Source organism: Oreochromis niloticus, linkage group LG7, assembly GCF_001858045.2.
Source record: "Oreochromis niloticus isolate F11D_XX linkage group LG7, O_niloticus_UMD_NMBU, whole genome shotgun sequence".
In the NCBI taxonomy this organism is placed as follows: domain Eukaryota; kingdom Metazoa; phylum Chordata; class Actinopteri; order Cichliformes; family Cichlidae; genus Oreochromis; species Oreochromis niloticus.
This window is the reverse complement of record NC_031972.2, coordinates 10,194,140-10,213,929: the sequence shown is the minus strand read 5'-3', so window position 1 is coordinate 10,213,929 and position 19,790 is coordinate 10,194,140. Positions and strand designations below refer to the sequence as shown.

General features: G+C 38.0%; 1 protein-coding gene across 3 annotated transcripts in view; it reads left to right on the top strand.

The window, feature by feature from the left end:
* Window positions 1-19,790, top strand: part of dennd1a (DENN/MADD domain containing 1A) — a 32,626-nt gene that overhangs the window by 4,202 nt on the left and 8,634 nt on the right. For 2 of the 3 annotated variants that reach the window (XM_025909251.1, XM_025909252.1), the window contains exons 3-20: window positions 972-1,015; window positions 1,265-1,314; window positions 2,194-2,340; window positions 4,600-4,669; window positions 5,012-5,092; window positions 5,377-5,430; window positions 6,430-6,540; window positions 7,743-7,843; window positions 8,242-8,287; window positions 8,447-8,548; window positions 8,655-8,780; window positions 12,672-12,773; window positions 12,997-13,084; window positions 13,198-13,238; window positions 16,836-16,907; window positions 17,259-17,315; window positions 17,516-17,668; window positions 18,864-18,928. In XM_025909251.1, coding sequence (XP_025765036.1) covers window positions 972-1,015; window positions 1,265-1,314; window positions 2,194-2,340; window positions 4,600-4,669; window positions 5,012-5,092; window positions 5,377-5,430; window positions 6,430-6,540; window positions 7,743-7,843; window positions 8,242-8,287; window positions 8,447-8,548; window positions 8,655-8,780; window positions 12,672-12,773; window positions 12,997-13,084; window positions 13,198-13,238; window positions 16,836-16,907; window positions 17,259-17,315; window positions 17,516-17,668; window positions 18,864-18,928 — 1,510 coding nt within the window. The remainder of the gene's footprint in view (window positions 1-971; window positions 1,016-1,264; window positions 1,315-2,193; window positions 2,341-4,599; window positions 4,670-5,011; window positions 5,093-5,376; window positions 5,431-6,429; window positions 6,541-7,742; window positions 7,844-8,241; window positions 8,288-8,446; window positions 8,549-8,654; window positions 8,781-12,671; window positions 12,774-12,996; window positions 13,085-13,197; window positions 13,239-16,835; window positions 16,908-17,258; window positions 17,316-17,515; window positions 17,669-18,863; window positions 18,929-19,790) is intronic. The other variant, XM_003439637.5, reaches the window with a different exon arrangement.

The window sequence follows — 19,790 nt, the reverse complement described above, 5'->3', positions numbered from 1 at the left end:
TTACATTGTTTCTCCCTTGTTATATGAGGGAACAGTGCAGCACTCAACATGTTGCAGTAAAGCTCAAGCTCACCTCCTGGGCAGAACATACAGTGATGATCAAATCTGCTGATGAGTGCAGACATGATTTTGGTGAAGCAACAAAATAAAAAATTCCTTTTCCAATATGACTGTGCACCAGTGCACAAAGCAAGGTCCATAAGACATGGATGGGGGAATTTGGTATGGAACACCTTGACTGGCCTGCACAGAGTCCTGACCTCAACTCGTCAGAACACCTTTGGGATGAATTAGAGGGCAGACTGTGAGCCAGGCCTTCTTGTCCAACATCAGTGTTTGACCTCACAAATGCCCTTCTGGAAGATTGGTCAAAAATTCCCATAAACACCTAAAAACTGTGGAAAGCTTTGCCCAAAGAGCTGAAGCTGTTATCATAGTAAACCCATTAAGAATGGGATGTCACTCAAGTTCATATGCATGTGAACTGCAAATTTTTGGGTCACTTGGATTTGTTCAATTTCTCTTTTTTTTTTTTTTTTTTTTTTTACTTTTTCTGCTTTTTTTTTCTTATGAGAATAACTGTTTAATTTCAAAGTCAGTCAGGCTTCTCTTCTCTACAGAAGGGATGAGTGATAACTCTCAGATAATTAATTTGTATATTTTGTCTAAACATAATTATTAAACAAAAAGAAAAAAAAAGATGATGAAAGAAGCTTTTTCATTGTTTTTTTTTCTCTTAAGGTTTAATGTCACAGCACTGTGCACTGTGAGTTAAGGGTGCAGAAATTAACGAAGAGAAGATGTGCGTACAAGAATGAATGTGTCTGCCAGCAACTCCTCATACACATACTGAAAGTGGGAAACCCCTAAGCCTCGTGGATTGGGATTGGGTCATAGTCTTTAGGGTTGTCTTGTTGAAAGGAAGCTGGTGATTTCAGTGAAGTCATTTCCTGTCTGCATGCTTCTAACAGGGCCAGAGGTTCGTCGGCAGTTTCCCGACGACTACAGAGATCAGGTCTTACATTTTCTTTTTTATAGTATTGTATTTTTCTACAGTTGTACATACCATGCTTTCACTCTTTCTCTATGACAAGCATGAAAATATTATTTTTATGTAATTTTAATTATTATGTAGTGTCAATAATGTAAATGCCTCCATGCACACTGTTCTCTATGGATAGCTCCACATTACATGTTCCATTTGAGCCCCTCTAACTTTGTTCATGGATTAATGTACTTTATAATCCCTTTCTTTGTACCACAGGAAACTCTTAAAACTGTGTCCAAGTTCTGCTTCCCTTTCAGCATGGACAGGTATACACACATACACATCTGCACCTACACAGGGTTGATTAAATTTAAGAGAATTGAATTAAAATCATTGCTGTGGTTATTCAATGAAGTTTCTGGTGCTGGTACACTATTATTTATGTTAATAACACTATTAAATGCTATAGTATTTTGACTCGTTTGGGCTATTAGCAAAATTATATACAGTATTTAGTCACACTAAGAACAAGAGGGAAAAAAGTAATGTTAGATGTTGTTGTTATAAGCTAAAGATGGGTCATTTTGAGATGTTGGTTTGGAGAAATTAAAATAATACAATGCTTTTGTTAGGTGCTGTAGTATAAATGCTAAAACAGGTCATTTTTGCCTGTTTGATTTAAATAGGTGAAGATGCTTGATGGCCTTCTTCAGTAAAACATGGATGTCATATCTTGACTTGGACATAAAAGCCTCAAAATGTCTCACTTGAAACATCAAGATGAAAGTCACCTAGGATTTTGAAATTGATACCATAGGTTCATCTACTAAGAATCTTAGATGAGTTTCTCAGTGACCTTGATGTCAAGCTTAGTGGTCAAGTTTTCTGAAAATCTTGTGAATGCGATAACTTGAGAACAAGGCGAAGTAGGATTTCGAAATTTGATTCCATAGGTGTATCTACTAGGAGGCTGAGGAATACCACCGGTTGCCGCCAGTATCTTTTTAAAACTATTCAGACCTGATGGGAGTTCAGGAGCTGGCCTAAAGACTGTCCACTAAACTAAGCTCAAACAAAACAGCATTCATTCATTGATTGTTCTGCTTTTATTAAGTTTTATTTGGCACCATTAACAGATGTCCGTTTTATTCTATATGAAGTCAGTTTGTCTATATATTCTGTTTATTTGTGTATCTTATGGAAAGGTCTTCTCCTCCTCTCTCAACCAACAGTCTTTCTGTCAACCAAGTTGGCCAGAACTTTACGTTTGTGTTGACTGACATTGAGAGCAAACAGAGGTTTGGCTTTTGCCGCCTCTCTTCAGGTGCACACACTTGCTACTGTATTCTTAGGTAAGTATGTGTATAGGTGAGTGTGGGGTGTGCATTCATTGTATTGTGGATTTTTTGTGAAAAGCTGATATAAAACTGTTTTATTGCCAAGTAAAAGAAGGTCTAGAAAAACAAATAAGCCTGACTTTTGATGAGATGTTAAATTTGGTAGTAAGATACTGTACATATTTTGTTATCTCCACTAGTGATGACAAATTGACATCAGACTGAGAATCTTGCCTGTGCGTCTTGTTTAGCTTTTGAATTTTCTGTGATTTTACTTTATTTGCAGTCTTTAAAAATTAGTCATCCTAGTAAGTTCAATTCAGTTCAAATCAGTTTAATTTATGTAGTGAAAAACCAACAGCCGTCGCATCAGGAACCTTTATATTGTAAGGTAAAGACCCTATAATCATAATGAGAAAAAATCGGATGACACCTCATGAGCAAGCACTTTGTGACAGTAAGAAGGAAGAATCCCTTTTAACAGGAAGAAATCCCTGGCAGAAACAGAGAGGGGCAGCCATTTAGGGCAACCAGTTGGGACTGTCTGTTAAATCTAAAAAAATTATTGTTTAGATTTAACAGCGAGCCAAGGAAGAGCAGCCAGTACAGGAGTGAAACGTCAAGTCAAATGGACCTCAGACTTGACTAAAAGCAGCTGGAAATGGGTACATCTATAGCTGATTTAAAAGTGTTAGTTTTTTCCAGTATGGGGTGTCCGCCTATTCCAGAGCCTAGCAGCTGTAACTGCAAAGTTTTTGGGTGAGGCACTGAGAGAAAACTAATAGGATGTTGATCTCAGTGACCTGGAAGCAAAAGACAGAATTAAAAGTTCTGTAATATATTGTGGCACTAATCTATGAAGACCTTAAAAAACAAGCAATAAACTTTTTTAATGTATTTAAACCTTCATAGGTAGCCAGTGCAGCTGAGCTAAAACAGGAGTAATGTACTGTCTTTCCTTAGAATCAGTTAAAAATAAAGCAAAGGTGAATGAATGGTCTCTATGTGCATGGTTCCCACCATTAAGCATGGAGGAGGAGGTGTGATGGTGTGGGGCATGCTCTGCTGGTGACACTGTTGGGGATTTAATTTTTATGTACAAAATTGAAGGCACACTGAACAAGCATGGCTACCACAGGATCCTGCAGCAACATGCCATCCCATTCGGTTTTGCGTTTAGTTGGACCACAATTTACTTTTCAACAGGGCAATGACCCCAAACACACCTCCAGACTGTATAAGGGCTATTTGACCAAGAAGAAGATTGATGTAGTGCTGTGCCAGATGACTAAACCCAATCAAGATGGTTTGGGATGGACTGCAGAGTGAAGGGAAAAGGCCCAACAAGCAAAGGCTGGCTATTTTGAAGAATCTAAAATATATGTTTTGAGTTATTTCACACTTTTACTACATAATTCCATGTGTTTAATTCATAGTTTTGATGCCTTCAGTGAGAATCTGAAGGGGCGAACGTGGCTCAGGGGGTTGGGAAGCGCACCTGTCGCCGGTTCGATCCCCGGCCTTTCTGTCCTGGTCGTTGTGTCCTTGGGCAAGACACTTTACCCTACCACCTACTGGTGTTGGCCAGAGGGGCCGATGGCGCGATATGGCAGCCTCGCCTCTGTCAATCTGCCGGAGGGCAGCTGTGGCTACAACCGTAGCTTGCCTCCACCAGTGTATGAATGTGAGCGTGAATGAATAATGGCATTGTAAAGCGCTTTGGGTGCCTTGAAAAGCGCTATATAAATCCAATCCATTATTATTATTATTATTATTATTAATCTACAATGTAAAGAGTCCTGAAAATAAAGAAAAACCATTAAATGAAAAAGTGTCCAAATGTTTGACTGGTAGCATATATTACTTGGTCTTTTCTCATATTAATTATTGTTTGATTACATGGTCTCAATGCTTTAAAACCATTGCCGTCTCTATATAACTATGAAAATCTCTGAATAAAAACGCTTTTGTTGTAACATTATCACCATTATTAATTGTTTTTTCAAAGGCATACCTTACACTCTTTTTTTTGTTGAGTACATGAATTACCACCTTATTTGTAATATTTTACCCAATATACCTTTTTTGCCACTTAGTCATTACTATTGGTTTTTTTTTTTGTTTTTTTGGTCAGTCTACATTTTTGTGGTTTCCTGTGTTTCACTGCATTTCTGCCATTGCTGAATGAACTCCACTCTTCAGTTTTTTTTTAAATAGATGATTTCCATCTTGTTTGAATTGTGCTAATTAAAAACTGGTTTTGTGACTTTTTAGCTACCTTCCCTGGTTCGAAGTCTTCTACAAGCTGCTTAATATCCTTGCAGATTACACTGTCAAAGGACAGGTGAGAAATGACACGCGACGTATCTTGACATTAGATTTCTTCACCTCAGTTAGGAATTCATTGGCCAGTCTCTTCATTAGCCAATACATGCATGTCAGATCTTCTGTCCATTTTACTTTTAGCATCAGATACGGTCATTGTTTATTGGCCCTGGCTTGCTGGACTTTCAATTGTAGCTGTAGTTTTGGGATTTTTTCTGAGACTCTAGCTACACCATAACAGGTTATTGGTTCAGGCTGTGCTATTTGTATTTATTTGCATGAGGACATGCTATCCATGCATTTACCGTGTTCTGATTTATTTTTTTTATGAATTATTTTTATTAATTAATTTATTTTTTAGGAAAGCCAGTGGCAAGAGCTCCTGTTGTTACTGTATACGCTGCCCATCCCTGAACCTTGTGTCCCCATTCACCTTGGTGTGGTGAGTCTGACTCAACACATCACATCCAACTAAGCTTGTAATTATACTGGAAAACACATATTACCTTTCCTCCATACAGAGGAAATAATGGAATAATGGAATCACCCATACAGAAAACCTGAAACTAAGTTTAGTTTTTAGCTTTAAAGTGTGAAGCTCTCCTGGATTACTACACTAGGTGTTATTATGAATCATCATGCAGGGAATGCTGCTTAGATTTTCTACATTCTTTATTCACACTGTGAAGCACTCAGACACTTGTCTTGTTGTCTGTCTCTCTCTAGCATTCCTATTTCATTGTGCCTGACACAAAGGAACTTCCCAGCATACCTGAGAATGTGAGTGTTTACTTTTCCTTTATGCTGAAAACATTGAAGTCAAATCTCAAAGCTGCTTTACATTTTGTCAAACAGAAGCCCACCGTTTTGACAGCTGACTCGTATCTCAACTATGACTTTGAAATGAGAGACTTTAGACAGGTTTTTGAGTGCACATGAATATGTGCTTATGTATTTCTTCTTATGGACATGAACATCTTTCGATTGACTTTTGAGGTCATCCCATGCTATGTGTGTAGATAGACCTACTGAATGGTAAAGTTCCACCCATAGACACAGTAATATCTGCTGTACATTAACAGGGTTACTGCGAATAAATAGTTGCCAGATTTCCTCTGCTGTACTTTTCTGTAAGAGCAGAAATATAGAAGTGCTCTAGGCTGTCAGGATCAAAAAATTATAATGAATAAGAATAGATTCAAATAACTGCCCAACATGAAAGAATTTGAATTTCATTGATCACTGGGACATAAAACTAAATGTATTAACTCAAAATGGTTTTTCTTTTTTTTTTTTTTCCCCCCTATTTTTTTAAAGGCTGCTGACTTTGCACTAGATTAAGTTAAGACTTGGCAGTTAACTGTTACACATTATTACTGTTACAAATTTCTCTCATAGATCCTGAGTGTTGTGTTTCTGGGAAAGACAAGATTTTGGTCACATCGAAGCAGTACCTTCTGTCTTCAAGCCAATTTAAAAAGTCATCAAATATGTCCCACTTGTAATGAAAATGACAAAAAAAATCATTGGATTAGATTGTTTCTAGTCCAGGTCAGCTACTGTGACTTTGATTGGGAGTGCTATAGGGAGTGCATAAATAATGTGCCAAAACACATGTACATTGTGCAGTTAACATGACTGCCATATTGCAATGCATTTGTCAACTGAAATGCACAATATGGAGTTTCACAGGCTGACATTATGTGATTCTCACTGGTCTTTACTGTCACAACTAACTCTTGTTTTTATTTTTTCTCTTATTTTGTTTGATCCTTGCAGAGAAACCTAACAGAGTACTTTGTAGCAGTAGATGTCAATAACATGCTTCATCTGTATGCTAGTATGCTTTATGAACGTCGAATCCTCATCTGCTGTAGCAAACTTAGCACTGTAAGTAGAGTCCACTTCTTCTTTCTTCTCTCTGTTAATACTCTGCCAGTTTGGGCCTTGAATATTTCAGTAATTTGTCAATTTGTTAATGAACATGAAGAGATTTTCTTTAAACTGTCATTTTGAAACATTGCCCTTAAAGTGGCCACAGATATAATTTCACCCCATATTTAGAACACTAGTAGTAAACAGGCAAGTGGTGTTACTGAACGAGTGAAAATAATGTGCTATATGATCAAATGCAAAAGCCAATGAAGATCTCTTTGGTTTTATTTTGTTTATTTCACTTTCAGTTTTGCTTTTTTGTTTCCCTTTGACACCCAGCCACCTTTAATGTAGTTGTAATATAGATTTTGACATTTTTCCATTTGTTTTCCTATTTCCAATTGTCAACCACATCCCTGTTGTTCCAACTACCTGAACGAAAGCTATAGATAGCTATCAAGGAAAACAAAATCACTATCACTCCTTTGCTCCACCTCCTAAAATGTGAGGAAAATGTTTCCACCCAACCCAGCTCTGAATTAACTGTTTGTTTGTTTGTTTTAAATTCTTTGTACAATAAATTGAACATATTTAATGACCCTATACCAAATTTTAATCTCATAGTTTTACAGTGCCTCAAAGTAGAGAGTGGTGGGTCACATTTAAGTTTTTGTCCAGCATTTTTTAACCCTCAAATAGACAGAACAAGAACTTAATTTCCTTGACTGTGTTTAGAATTCAGAGGTGTCCTATTTGTCACTGGATGAAAAGTGTAGTAAACAGTGGACAGGTTGTGAATTCATCTTTATGAAAATAAACCTAATTGTCCATTGAGGACATATGAAACCACACTGGCCAAACCAATTAACTTGGAGATTACAGCCTGAGTCATTAATATGTCTGTATATTAAAGGTCTGAACAGTTCAAGGCTTCAGACTGAAGTTCTGAAGCCTTGAACTGTATTTTCACAGTTGCTGTCTGAATGTAAAACGGATATGATGATACTGTACCCTAGGGTATTGTCTTCACAGCGCACTCATCCTAGAGCCAACCCTATTCTATCTTTCTGGAAGGCAATGGGACCATAGTTTAATTTTGTGTTGGTTACTTCCCATCTAGACCAGCACTTTGGTCTATATGGTCACTTTGGAACCAGTTTTTCTGGTGCAGTTTGCATATTGTCTAAAAAACAAAACATCTCTTTGGGTGTTCACAGTTAACAGCTTGTGTCCATGGGTCTGCAGCCATGTTATTTCCAATGCACTGGCAACATGTTTACATCCCTGTCTTGCCTCAGCATCTGTTAGACTACTGTTGGTGAGTGTACTGGGCATCATCTACACTCCAGATTCTCTACATGGTAAAACACATGGTTAGGCCAAGGCACACTCAAATTCAATCTGCAGAATATAATTTATATGTAAAGTAAAGTTCATATTTCAATAAGACACCTTCATGTTTTCAGGCTTACTCCTTTTTTTAATTGATTAATTAATTTCCTCAATGTTTACCTTTTGTCTTGATAAATTTGAACGATCTTGCAATCAGCAAAATAATTGCAGCATCTCTTGCACACTGTTTCTGGAGTTGAATGAGAAAAAATATCTTAATAGGTTGTGGAAGTGCCTGCCAACTAGACTGAAAAGCAGTGTTAAGATTACACAACCAAGCTATTAGCTCATTTATAGGTATGTGTGGCTTTTTTTTCCCACCAGTGCCCCGATGCCTTACCTCATTGGAGTCCACTCCAGCCTAATGGAGGTAGGTGTGTTAAATTGGCATTTAGTAGAAAAAGTTAATCGTTTTCAGTCATTCTTTCTCTGGTATGGACTAGTTGTTTGAGCGTTTGGTGTCTATACAGAAATCTTTGTGTATTTTGACACTTGGTATTATTCCATGTCTTCTCTCTACTGCATGTAGAAAGTTCGAGGGATGGCTCTGGATGATGTGGTGGTCCTTAATGTAGATACAAACATGCTTGAAAGCCCCTATGACGACCTCCAAAGTCTTCCCAATGACGTGGTAAGGAACTATAGGACTGCTATCCTGTTAAGAAACAGTTTTATAAAACTTGAGCAACCATTCCAGGTTGAAAGTGTTTTCTAATAACTAAATTTTATACCTTAAGGTTTCTGCTTTGAAAAGTCGACTGAAGAAGGTTTCAGCAACAACAGGAGACTGTGTGGCTCGAGCCTTCCTCAAGAGTCAGGCAGCTCTGTTCGGCAGCTACAGGAGTGCGTTGCAGATTGAGCCGGTCAGTGCACGAACTAGATCACAATCATGAATGGAGCAAAGATATAATATGTGAAGCACTCAAACTGCTCCAATCTAAACTGTTAGTTTAAGTGACAGGACCATTCAAGTAAGGTCAATGTTCAAGGTATTTCTTGCAAGTATTAAATCAAATGAAAGCTGTTGCTTACCAAACTGGACGGTGCACTGCAAATTCCAGTCAGCATGTCTGCTTTGGGTGTGAGGCAGGAAGTGCTAATCTGTTGAAGCCATCATCTATTGTGCTGTAGTACCACAATTCACTGTGGCTACAAGTAGATAAAGTGCAGTCTCCATTTGAACCCAGTGGACTGAGGAATATGAACATGTGTTACTCATGATAATTATTAAAAAAAAATATGAGAAGGAAGAACGAAAGTCATCATCATCTCTATCATCATCATAGACAGTATAAAAGTTTGATATAAAATATAATTGTTTTATAGTGTCTATGGTCATCATTTACCCAACTTTAACTTTAGATTTTTTTTATTTATTTTTTGTCAAGATTTTATACAAACTTGTACACATTATATACATCTTACATGTGATTAGATTTCTCCAACCATTTTAGCTTTTCTTTTAAAACAAAGAGCAAATTAAAATATGCAAAACATCATACAAACACAAGAACAGAAAGCAAAAAAAAAGAGAGGGGTGCTGTGACTAAATTAAATAATAATAAATATCAAATCTTTTCAACTTAGTCACGGCATCTAGCAAGAAGGGAAAAGAAAACCAAGATCTCAGTTTGCTGGGTAATATGTTAAGAGGTGTCATTGGAACTCCAAATATGGCAATTAGAGGGTCTCTTCTGATCTGGATTTCAAAAACTCCTGAAAGTACAGAAAAGAAATCACTCCAGAATCTGTGCAAACTTGGATAGAAGAAAAACATATGACTTGGGTTACAAGGTGAGGTTTGACATCTGTCACACTGGTCTAGAACTGAAGGAAAGATTTTAGATAAATGGGAATTTGAAAAATTGACTGTTTATTACTTTAAACTGTACAAGTCGTAACCTAGCACATGGTGTACTTGAAAGTATGGGAAGAATCACCTTATCCCACCATGATTCAAACAGTTCAGCACCTAATTGACCCTCCCACGCAGTTCGGATTTTACCTGATGAGTCAGATTCAGTCGCCATAAGTGTATGATATATATTAGATAGAGTTAATTTCTGATTAGGCCTAAGAACCAGAAGGTCAACACATGGTGGGTCAGCAGGGAGAATTTGGAAAATTTGGAAACAGTGATGAAATACAGTGTCTAATTTAAAAGCAGAGAAACAAGTGAGAAGGAGGCAGGTTAAATTTTGGGGACAGCTCTGAAAAGCTAAGAAAGACATCGTCTTTGTGAAGGGCTCGCATGGTTTTTATGCCTCTTTCATGCCAAATCAAATAAGCGGGATTAAGTAGTGGCAGGGGGAAATGATGATTTCTTAACAACGGCATTCTGGTAGAGGAAGATATGAATTTATAATGAGATCTAAACTGAGACCAAATCTTAAGTGTAGAGAGCACTATGGGATTTAAAGTAACAAGAAGATTTAGAAGAAGTTTAATAATAGATAAGAGAGGCGGGTGAAAAAGGTGGAAAAATTGAATTTCAAATTTACACCAAATCAGATCCGGTGAATTTAGGCAGTAAGTCAATTTACGTTTAAGTATGTGAAGACCAGTAATACATAAAAAATTTTGGTAGGGAAAGATCTCCATTAGAGGTGAACTTTTGCAATAGAGAGAGCCCTTCCATTCCACAGAAAAGAAGAAACCATCTGGTCTAAGGACTTAAAAAACTGTTTGGACAGAAATAGGGGAATATTATTTCCCCTGACATAAAAAGAGAAATCTGGGTAGCACATTCATTTTGATAACATTAATCCTGCCTATTGGTGACAGAGGGATAGGATTCCACCTCTGGAAATCTGATGTAAATTGTGAGACTAGGGGGCTATAATTTTCAGAAAACTGTGAAGGCAAAGTACGTGTAATATTAATTCCAAGTACTTAAACCCTGAGGGGCTGAGCTTAAAAGGAATGTCAGATGTCAGTCACCATAGGATGGACTGATTTTGGTTTCTTTGCTCCTTTACAGTGGCTTGCAAAAGTATTCAGCTCCCTTGAACTTTCCCACATTTTGTCACATTACAGCCACAAACATGAATCAATTTTATTGGAATTCCACGTGAAAGACCAATACAAAGTGGTGTACACGTGAGAAGTGGAACGAAAATCATACATGATTCCAAACATTTTTTACAAATAAATAACTGAAAAGTTGGGTGTGCGTAATTATTCAGCCCCCTGAGTCAATACTTTATAGAACCACCTTTTGCTACAATTACAGCTGCCAGTCTTTTAGGGTATGTCTCTACCAGCTTTGCACATCTAGAGACTGAAATCCTTGCCCATTCTTCTTTGCAAAACAGCTCCACAACTGCACTGTGACAGCCTCAGAAGTTGTCTAAGAGAATATTGGGAGCAACAACACCATGAAGTCCAAAGAACACACCAGACAGGTCAGGGATAAAGTTATTGAGAAATTTAAAGCAGGCTTAGGCTACAAAAAGATTTCCCAAGCCTTGAACATCCCACGGAGCACTGTTCAAGCGATCATTCAGAAATGGAAGGAGTATGGCACAACTGTAAACCTACCAAGACAAGGCTGTCCACCTAAACTCACAGGCCGAACAAGGAGAGCGCTGATCAGAAATGCAGCCAAGAGGCCCATGGTGACTCTGGATGAGCTGCAAAGATCTACAGCTCAGGTGGGGGAATCTGTCCATAGGACAACTATTAGTCGTGCATTGCACAAAGTTGGCCTTTATGGAAGAGTGGCAAGAAGAAAGCCATTGTTAACAGAAAACCATAAGAAGTCCCGTTTGCAGTTTGCCACAAGCCATGTGGGGGACACAGCAAACATGTGGAAGAAGGTGCTCTGGTCAGATGAGACCAAAATGGAACTTTTTGGCCTAAATGCAAAACGCTATGTGTGGCGGAAAACTAACACTGCACATCACTCTGAACACACCATCCCCACTGTCAAATATGGTGGTGGCAGCATCATGCTCTGGGGGTGGTTCTCTTCAGCAGGGACAGGTAAGCTGGTCAGAGTTGATGGGAAGATGGATGGAGCCAAATACAGGGCAATCTTGGAAGAAAACCTCTTGGAGTCTGCAAAAGACTTGAGACTGGGGCGGAGGTTCACCTTCCAGCAGGACAACGACCCTAAACATAAAGCCAGGGCAACAATGGAATGGTTTAAAACAAAACATATCCATGTGTTAGAATGGCCCAGTCAAAGTCCAGATCTAAATCCAATCGAGAATCTGTGGCAAGTTCTGAAAACTGCTGTTCAAACGCTGTCCATCTAATCTGACTGAGCTGGAGCTGTTTTGCAAAGAAGAATGGGCAAGGATTTCAATCTCTAGATGTGCAAAGCTGGTAGAGACATACCCTAAAAGACTGGCAGCTGTAACTGCAGCAAAAGGTGGTTCTACAAAGTATTGACTCAGGGGGCTGAATAATTACGCACACCCCACTTTTCAGTTTTTTATTTGTAAAAAATGTTTGGAATCATGTATGATTTTTGTTCCACTTCTCAAGTGTACACCACTTTGTATTGGTCTGTCACGTGGAATTCCAATAAAATTGATTCATGTTTGTGGCTGTAATGCGACAAAATGTGGAAAAGTTCAAGGGGGCCGAATACTTTTGCAAGCCACTGTATGTAAAACACTATAAATGCAGTGATGTGAAAAAGAAAACAATGTGATTATGCCATCATGTGAAAACTTTTTTTTTCACATCCCTGAGTTATACACTATTATAAAGTACTGTGACAGTTGGTATTTTTTTCTGCATTTTAGGAAGAACGTATAACATTTAATGAAGAAACCTTTCTAAACCATCGGTCGAGTGCCATGAGACAGTTCCTTCAGAATGCCATTCAGCTGCAGTTCTTCAAACAGGTATTTATATGCTTACACCCCTCACTGTGTCTCTGTGCTTAACCCTAAACATTAGCCTACTAACCGTTATTGTACTGGCGCAATGTCTTCACTGTGAAAGTGTAAAGATAAAATAAAAATAAATGCATTTTACTTTAAAAGGCCACACGCAGACGCACCCATACGTGCACACACACACACAAGCTTCCTTTTGCTGGCTCATGTGTTTTGGTTTGACCTGCAGTTCATTGACGGCCGCTTGGACCTGCTGAACTCAGGCGAAGGTTTTAGTGACATCTTTGAGGAGGAGATCAACATGAGTGAATATGCAGGTCAGTATTCACTGGAATACTATTTATGCTCTGTAATAGGATATGAAATTTCCTCATCTAGTATCCAGTATTCCACCTGCTTGATGCTGTGTATTTTTGTTTCTCCCCCACAGGCAGTGACAAAACCTACCACCAGTGGTTGTTCACTGTAAAGGTAAGCACATCTGAATACTAAGATTAGTTTCTGAACCAAATTGTATCCATAAAATCAAAGGGGTTAAGAGGGTAATCCCTCAACCTGCACTGCACTTGCAGCTGTAGATATTATTGAAACAAGTAAACATATGTCATCTCAATTATCTTGTTTTGTTAGAAGGAAAAAGAAGCATTCAAGAAGTTTTTAAATTATATATTTTACTTACAGTTAAAAGCATATAAATCAAGAGTAAAATCTTACCCATCTGTTGACAACAGCTGTTTGCTAAGATGGAAATCATAGAAATTTAGAAAATTCAGCAGCTAATGGAATTTTTTTTTTAAATAAATGGCTCCAGAGGGTTGAACATGTTGGTTTTTTGGCAATTGTATCAATTTTTGAAATATTGTTTCAGATATCTGCTATGCTGTTAGGTCATGGTCTCACACACCAGCACTCAAATCTCTGTCGTTATGAGGAGAGACAGAATGCCACTTTTTTTTGGTATTTACTGTCATGTCAGAAGAAAAGTAAGTCTAAGTCAAAATGTAGAAGCAGCCCATTTCTTTTTTTTTTTTTTTTTGTGCAACATTCCAGGTTTTATTTACACAGAGTGCTTTAGTCAGGTTGAGGCCTGGACTTTGACTAGGCCAGTGCAGCAACTTCATTCTTTTCTTTTACAGTCATGCTGTTGTAGATTTGGTGGTGTACTTGGGATCATTGTCATACTGGATAACCAAGTTTTCAAGTCAGTTCAATTTTATTTATATAGCATCAATTCACGACAACAGTGGCCTCAAGGCATTTTATATTGTAAGGTAAAGACCCTACAATAATACAGAGACAACTGAGAGAACCTCAACAATTAGAACCCTCCCCCTCGAGCAAGTGTTTTGGTGACACTGGGAAAGAAAAACTCCCCTTTAACAGGAAGAGATCTTCAGCAGAACCAGGCTCAGGGAGGGGCAGCCATCTGCCAAGACTGCTTGGGGGTGAGATGATGAAGACAGGACAGAGACATGCTGTGGAAGAGAGCCGGAGATTAATAATACTTAATGATTAAATGTGGAGAGGTGTATAAACACATCGTGTTGTCTGATTCTGCACATAGACAATGTTATGTTGCATTCACTCCTTTATTCTACTCACTTTGTTCTATGTGCTTCAGTGCTTTATATAATTGTAGGTACTAATATATAAAAATAAAAATACAGCAGGTATAATAAGTATTGAACACATCACCAATTTTCTAAATAAATATATTTCTAAAGGTGGTATTGGCATGAAATTCTCACCAGATGTTGGTAGCTATCCATTCAGTCCACACATGCAAAGAAATCAAACCATAGATTATTACACAATGTCCATAAATTGTGTAATAATAGGAAATAACACAGGGGAAAAAGGACCAAGCACGTGAAGAAAGGGAGGTGAAAAAAAAAATCATGACACCAGCTGAAATTCATCAGTAATTAAAAAGCTGCCACTTAGTGCAAAATAATATCAGCTGTTTTTGTCCTAACTGATGGGTTATAAAAAAAGGTGTCTCATTACCAAGGTGTCACACAAGAAACATCTCATATGAGAACAAAATTGAACGTTTTTGCCATAATACACACCATATTTTGAAGTCAAAAGATACTGCATATCACCCCAAAAACACCAACAGTCCCATGCCATGATGGATGTGGGAACATCATGGCATGGAACTGTTTTTCATTATGGCACACTTCATATAATTTAAGGAAGGATAAATGAAAAAAAATTACTGGTTCATTCTTGATTAAAAATCAGCTACATATACCAAGATAACCAAATACCAATATACCAATACCATATACCAAGATGAAATGAAGATGGACATTTCAGCAAGACACTGGTCCCAAACACAGCCAAGGAAATTCTCAGTTGGTTTCAGAGAAAGAAAACAAGGCTGCTAGAATGGCCCAACCAATTACCTGACCAATTGAAAATCTATGGAAAGAACTAAACCTCAGTTTCCTTATTAAATAAATTTCACTGACGTCTTTCACTAACAAATTTCTTGTCAATAGCACTGTTAAAAGTATATTTACTTAGAAAATTGGTGACGTTTCAATACTTATTTCATATCACCAGTTATTTCCATGAGTAACATTTTTATCAGGTTTTAACAGGTTTCTTGTATGTGAAGTATGACATAATGCAGAATGATATTGAAAACACTCTGAATAAAAGATTAAAAGTTGTTGCAAACTGAGAAAGACACCGTTTCCCTTGCTTTGACAAGTTTTTTCCATGTTGGTTAAATCACTGCTAACAAAATGGTAAATGGATTAGTACCTATATAGCACTTTTCTACTCTATTTGAGGAGTCAAAGTGCTTTCTTACCATAAGACTCATTCACCCGTACTTTCATATACGCAAATTATTTTCTGTTCCTAAGTACTTTTAACCTAACATTCATACACTCACGTGTACATCAGGGGAATCTGATTTTTTGGTATCTTGCCCAAGGATACTTCAACATGCAGACCACAGGTGCCTGGGATTGAATTCAATTCAATTCAATTCAATTTTATTTATATAGCGCCAAATCACAACAAAAGTCGCCTCAAGGTGCTTTATATTGTACAGTGGATCGCACAATAATAAATACAGAGAAAAACCCAACAATCATATGACCCCCTATGAGCAAGCACTTTGGCGACAGTGGGAAGGAAAAACTCCCTTTTAACAGGAAGAAACCTCCAGCAGAACCAGGCTCAGGGAGAGGCGGCCATCTGCTGCGACCGGTTGGGGTGAGAGAAGGAAAACAGGATAAAGACATGCTGTGGAAGAGAGACAGAAATTAATAACAGATATGATTCGATGCAGAGAGGTCTATTAACACATAGTGAGTGAGAAAGGTGACTGGAAAGGAAAAACTCAATGCATCATGGGAATCCCCGGCAGCCTACGTCTATTGCAGCATAACTAAGGGAGGATTCAGGGTCACCTGGTCCAGCCCTAACTACATGCTTTAGCAAAAAGGAAAGTTTTAAGCCTAATCTTGAAAGTAGAGATAGTGTCTGTCTCCTGAATCCAAACTGAAGAGGGGCCTGAAAACTGAAGGCTCTCCCTCCCATTCTACTTTTAAATACTCTAGGAACAGCAAGTAGGCCTGCAGAGCGAGAGCGAAGTGCTCTAATAGGGTGATATGGCACTACAAGGTCATTAAGATAAGATGGGGCCTGATTATTTAAGACCTTGTATGTGAGGAGCAGGATTTTGAATTCAATTCTGGATTTAACAGTAAGCCAATGAAGGGAAGCCAAAACAGGAGAAATATGCTCTCTCTTTCTAGTCCCTGTCAGTACTCTTGCTGCAGCATTTTGGATTAGCTGAAGACTTTTCAGTGAGTTTTTAGGACATCCTGATAATAGTGAATTACAGTAGTCCAGCCTGGATTGAACCATTGACCTTCAGATTAGTAGACACCCGCCTCTCATTTTTGAGACAGAAACTTTGAAGGGCTAACGTTAATTTAATGTCTCAGTTGGTTTTAAGGATTTTGATTGGAGTTGGAGAACTTTGATGATACTGGTTCAACTAAAAATTGATCGTAATATATAACATTTTTGTTTGTTTTGCAGAAAGGTGGTGGAGCCATCTTCAACACAGTGAAGACCAAAGCAAACCCAGCCATGAAGACAGTTTATAAATTTGTGAGCACTTTAGTGACTTTTGAAATTTCTTCCATGTATCAGCTGTTAATATTAATCCCCTGTGTTACAATATGAACTAGCATGGTGATCAACCATATCAGCAACAAACCTTGCATGTTACAAAGCTATATTGTTTCAAGGTTTAAATTAACAGAGCTCCTCTGAAAAGTATAAAGGATCTGTGAGCATGAGGTGTCTACGTGGGTGATACTCTGCACCTTTATTCTTATTTACGTAGTTTCACTATGTAGATGAGACTTGCCTCAACTTTCCTTTGAAATGTAAGAATCTTAAGAAGATGTAAATACATTCACAATGGCAATGACCTATGTGTGCTTATGTGCTCAACAGGCCAAGGACCATGCAAAAATGAGGATCAGAGAAGTCAAGAGTCGGTTGAAGCAAAAGGTATTGATTTGTTTTCCTGCTATGAATCATTTGGGAGTTTTAATCATGAATTATAATGATGGCTTCCCTAATCTGTCATTTTTGACCCTATGGTCTTCCAGCCACAGCATGCAGCATCTGTCCTTCTTTTCCTTCTCTGCCATCGCTACTTTCACCTTTGTTAACTTTTCTTCTTCCTGTGTCCCCCCCCACCACTGCAGGAGCAAGCAGAGAATGGACTCTCCACTGAGGGGTCAGCAGTGACTGATGATGACAGCACAGCAGGATTTGCCACCTCCACTGGTGCAGCTAGAAGCAACAGGTCACTGCAAAACTGGGAAGGCAGTCGGCCAGTCACTATGCACTTGGGACAGGTGGGCAAAAAGGATGTGACAATGTAAAAACGCTAAAAACGTTTCATATGAAACACTTATGTCATAGCACACCTGAAATGCTATGTCAAAGGGGGATTTAAATCTGGTGTGTTAAAATAGCATTATTTTGTTTGTAGCATTATGTTTGATTGCATCTCTCAGTACAAAAATATGAGACTGATATTGTATATTGTAATTATTTAAATTTGGAAAAAAAAATGTGCTCGCAAAGCACTATCTATATATTTACGTTCCAAAGTAGATAAGCTGACGTGTGTAATTGTTTTTTAAACTATATACAATCATAGGCTGTATTATTAGGTACACCTGTACAGCTATTCATTGCAAATATCTAAGAAGCAGCTTATGGGTGGCAAAGTGGTTCATTTACAAATTAGAAGGTTGTTTGAATGATGGAATCAGGGATCTACTAAGAATTGCCTCTGATGGATCCATTAGTCTGTGACTGTATGTGAATGTTCGAAAGCACTTGGGCATAGGAAAAAAAAGTCCTGTGAAGTATGGAGTTGTATAGAAGAGAGGGCAATGGACTAACCAGATTGATTAACACAAATTTGTCCGAGTGAAAGGAAATCTGAAGAGCAGAGAAGAAGTGTCCTGGTCCCAGTTTTCAAGAATTCAATTCAGTTTCAGTTTTATTTATATAGAAAATCACAACAAAATCACAACAGCAGTTGCCTTAAGGTGCTTTACATTGTAAGGTAAAGACCCTACAATAATACAGAGAAAAAACAGAAAATGCCAGTAATCAGATGACCCCCCTGTGAGCAAGAACTTTGGTCAGTGGGGAAAAATGTAAGGGGAGAAAGGTAGGACAAGGACACACTGTGGAAGATAGCCAGAGATTAATAGTAACTAATATTAAATACAGAGTGGTATATGAATACAGAGGAAAACATGACATAAAACAGAACAAAGGTAATGGGCAGAGCTGTAGTACATATAGAGTGGAAAAGATAATGAGCTATGAGCTAAAGCTATTGGAAAGAGTTGATCCGCTAAAGGTGAACCGCGTTATAGTGAGGGACCACTGTATATATGCACACACATATCCAATATATATATACAATATATGTATAACAATCTATATCTATCTTTCTTCAGATAGTGGTACATTATTTGTATTTCTGACATTAAAATTTCTCCTTTCTCTCCTATTTTGTCATGTCCACAGGCTCAGCCACCAGTGCTGTTGAAAAGACCAAGCAGCAATGTGAGTCTGGAAAGCAGCATTGACCAGTAAGCATACTTTATTTTTAAACAGCAAATTCCACTGTTTTTTGAGTTTGTTCAGTCAAGAGATACTGTTAATATTTCCTTATTGGAAAAGGCAGTGGATAAATTGTGGGCCTAAAGGATTCAAACAACATTGGGGTTTCATTACCCTTGTTAATATCTACAATCAGCATACCTGGACACTTCTAAGTTCATCATATTAAAATGGGTCTCCATATATAATCCAATATATTCTCAGCATCCATCTGCCATGACCGGTGGGGGGTAAATGGAGATAGACGGGACAAAAGACATGCTGTGGAAGAGAGCCAGAGATTAATAATAACTCATAACTAAGGGTGGATTCAAGGCCACCTGATCCAACCCTAACTATAAGCTTTGTCAAAACAGAAAAGTCTTAAGTCTAATCTTAAAAGTAGAGAGAGTGTCTATGTCCCTAATCCAAGCTGGGAGCTGGTTCCACGGAAGAAGGACCTGTAACCGGAAGGCTCTCCCTCCCATTCTACTTTTAAATATCCTAAGAACCACAGGTAAGCCTTAAGCATGAGAATGAAGTGCTCTATTGGGATAATAGGGTACCATGAGGTCCTTAAGTTAACAGGATATTTCTAATTTTAGAGAGATTACACAAATTGAAGAAAGCAGTCCTACATATTTGTCTAACATGGTGCATTGAACAACATAGTCTGGTCAAAAGCGACTCGACTAAGAGTATAATTGGAATGTTTTTTGGTACCACTGAAAGATATTGATGACGGTGAAACAGTTGTTCTGTACTGCTGTAGTGAGTTAGACACAAATCAGACTCCCTTCAATTGCCTCTTAGTGCATCACTCACAATTCAGAAAAATCAATACATTTTGTG